The sequence below is a fragment of the Musa acuminata genome, chromosome BXJ3-7, assembly GCF_036884655.1.
Source record: "Musa acuminata AAA Group cultivar baxijiao chromosome BXJ3-7, Cavendish_Baxijiao_AAA, whole genome shotgun sequence".
Classification (NCBI taxonomy): Eukaryota; Viridiplantae; Streptophyta; class Magnoliopsida; order Zingiberales; family Musaceae; genus Musa; species Musa acuminata.
The window spans coordinates 33,468,770-33,471,527 of NC_088355.1; the positions used below are offsets into that span (position 1 = coordinate 33,468,770).

The following is a 2,758-nucleotide window of genomic DNA, read 5'->3' on the forward strand; positions in this document are numbered from 1 at the left end:
CCGATTATTAGTCCACATCATACATGCCTTGCATCTTATCATACCACTGGGTTACAGTAGAGAAGAGATGATAATGATGATGATGTTTGCCTTATTCTACCTATATCAAATGACATTACTTCCTCAGCAAATCTTGCTTCGCATCCATTGTATTATTTCACTGTTATTATTATAAGAGGGTGATTTTAGTGACTCGAGCTTCACGGCATTTATGTTTTATATATTTATTTACAATACAGTACTTCCTCAGGTTACACGAGCCTCCGTTCATATATATATATATATATATATATATATATATATATATATATATATATATATAAAAGGGAAGAAGGAAAGGGAAACAGAAGCAAAGACAGATATATATATATATATATATATATATATATAACAACCAACAAGCATAAAATAACCCTTAAAGAAAAGGAAGCCACTCTACAGAAGCCGCTGTATTCGCCCCACTGTGTCCATTGCAGGTGAGAGCTCTGCATGTGACTCGTCAGGCCATCTCCCGCCCCCGCCGCCGCCGCCGCCGCCGGAGCGTCACGGTAAGTGGCGCCGCCATCTCGCAGGAGAGCCGCAGCACCTCTGAGAGGTCGACGTCAGCGTCGGACGGTGTCCGCCACTCGAACTCGTGCGCCAGCGCCGCCACCCACAACTCGACCGTGGCCATGGCCAGCCCCTTCCCCGGACAGCTACGCCTGCCGGAGCCGAACGGCGCCAGCCGCAGGTCCGAGCCCATTACCGGGAACTCGGCCGCGCGCCCGCCCGGGGCCAGGAACCGGACCGGGTCAAACCGGAGAGGGTCGGGCCACGCCGTCGGGTCGCGTGCGATGGCCCACATGTTGACCATCACGGTGGTCCCCGCGGGCACGACAGTTCGCCCGCCCACGCTCGCGTCCGATGTGGACATGCGAGCCCACGAGAGAAGCGGGCCCGGAGGGTGCACCCGCAGCGTCTCCTTGATCACCGCTTGAAGGTACGGCAGCGCCTCAATGGCCTCGGATGCCGTCACCGCCCGGTCCCTCCCCACCACCCCGTCCAGCTCCGCCTGCACCCTAGTTTGCACCTCCCCATGGATCACCAGCCTCGCTAGCACCCACTCTATTAGCACCGCCACTGTGTCCGTACCCCGAAATATCATCTCCTACGCAAATATAAACGACATGAAAAAAAACCTATTAAAACATATATCACTCGATATCTATATTGTTAATAGTTTCAAATTTTAAAAAATAAAACCCCTTAAAAAATAAATTATGCTTATAATTCTTTTGGGAGGGGTAAGCTTACCCAGAGAACTGCGACCATGTCGGAGTCGGATAACCTATCGGAACCCTGCAGCGACAACAGAACGTCGACGAAGTCCCCGGGAGCGGCCTTCGTGTCCCGCCCGCGCTCGACTCGGTGCTCCTCGATGATGCGGCCCACGAACCGGTCGACTCGGCGGACAAGCCCCGAGCAGCCCGACCGCACTCGCTGCAGGTCCAAGCCAGCGAGCACCGGCAGGTGGTCCGACCAGTTGAGCTTCCCCAGGAGCTCGTAACCTTCTTCTACTAAGCTTCTCAGCTCCTTCAACTCATCGGTCTCTCGCTCGAGGTCGTACTGCTTTCCGAAGACGAACCACATGACGTGGTTCAGGGACGCTTGCTTCACGATCCTGCGGACCTGCACGGGCTCGGATGCGAGACCGTCGAGGGCGCGCACCATCTGCGCGGCGATCTCAGCGCGGTGGCGGCCGAAGGCGAATATCTGCTTGGGGGAGAAGAGGTGGGTGGCCGCAATCCTCCGCAGGTTGCGCCAGTACGCGCCGTAGGGGGCGAAGCCGATGGCGCGGTGGAACATGAGACCGTAGGCCGACTCCTTGGCCGGCCGCTCGGCGAAGTCGGAGCTGTTGAGGATGTCCCTGGCCACGTCCGGGTCGCAGGTGACGACCACCCGGGTGTCACCCAGGCTTAGCGCCATGAGCCGCCGGGCGCCGGGGATGGCGTCCGCGGCGGCGGCGAGCTTCCGGTGCGCGAGGCCGGACATGAGGCCCATGCTCCCGACCACGGGGAGTCCGCTGGGCCCGGGGATGGCACCGCCGAGGCCCCAGGGCCGCCGCCGGCTCCACCAGTACCTTCCCCAAGCTGGACCGCCGGGGGAGACCCAGTGGAGCAAACCAGTCGCCAGCCAGCAAACCACGACGACGAAAGCGAGAGAAAGAAGGCGGGAGGGGTCTGCGGAGAGCTCACCACATTTGGCGGCTAGAGAGAGTGACACGACCCACCCGCTCTCCACCGCGGATCCCATGATCAGACGTATCTATCAAGTCTGTGAGCAGACCGAGAAGCTCAGCAGGTATCAACAGAACAAGGGGTCCTAGGAGGAGCTATACCTGAGCGTTCGAAGAAGAAGAAGGCCTCAAGCGCCTTATATACACCCGGGAAAGCCCGAGGGAAACAAAGGCATCATAGAAACCAACACGTAGTAACTGTTGAGGAATCTCAGTAAAGTTACCTGAGCCAATACATCCTAGTAATTGGAATCAGGCGCAAGCGCCTGCCTCCATGGGAGGAGGAGGGTAAGAAGGGAAGCAGTCGTGACAGCGACACGGACGCGGGCGACAACGACAACAGCAAGGGCGGGCGAGGATGCGCGCCACGTGTAGGTGGCGTGGCGGTATACTGTCGGGGCATCAAGGGGTGCGCGCACGTGATTTCCACGCGACCCCACCGTGGCCCATCCCTCAACCCGAGAGGGGGCCCCAGCAGGACCG

At 57.7% G+C, this 2,758-nt stretch overlaps 1 protein-coding gene across 1 annotated transcript; it reads right to left on the minus strand.

Moving 5' to 3' along the window:
- Positions 1-386: 386 nt before the first annotated feature.
- On the minus strand, positions 387-2,487 carry LOC135642319 (cytochrome P450 78A6-like). Its single transcript, XM_065158363.1, has 2 exons — positions 1,294-2,487; positions 387-1,147 (listed from the first exon to the last, which is right to left on the minus strand). The coding sequence occupies exons 1-2, from the start codon at positions 2,290-2,292 to the stop codon at positions 500-502; spliced, it is 1,647 nt and encodes a 548-aa protein (XP_065014435.1). The 5' UTR covers positions 2,293-2,487; the 3' UTR covers positions 387-499.
- Between the last annotated feature and the right edge of the window lie 271 nt (positions 2,488-2,758).

Excerpts from the sequence above, each read along its gene's own strand:
- LOC135642319 (XM_065158363.1), bottom strand. The coding sequence starts at position 2,292 with ATGGGATCCGCGGTGGAGAGCGGGTGGGTCGTGTCACTCTCTCTAGCC. Across the intron at positions 1,148-1,293 it reads ACATGGTCGCAGTTCTCTGG|GAGATGATATTTCGGGGTAC; the intron begins GTAAGCTTACCC and ends ATATTTGCGTAG.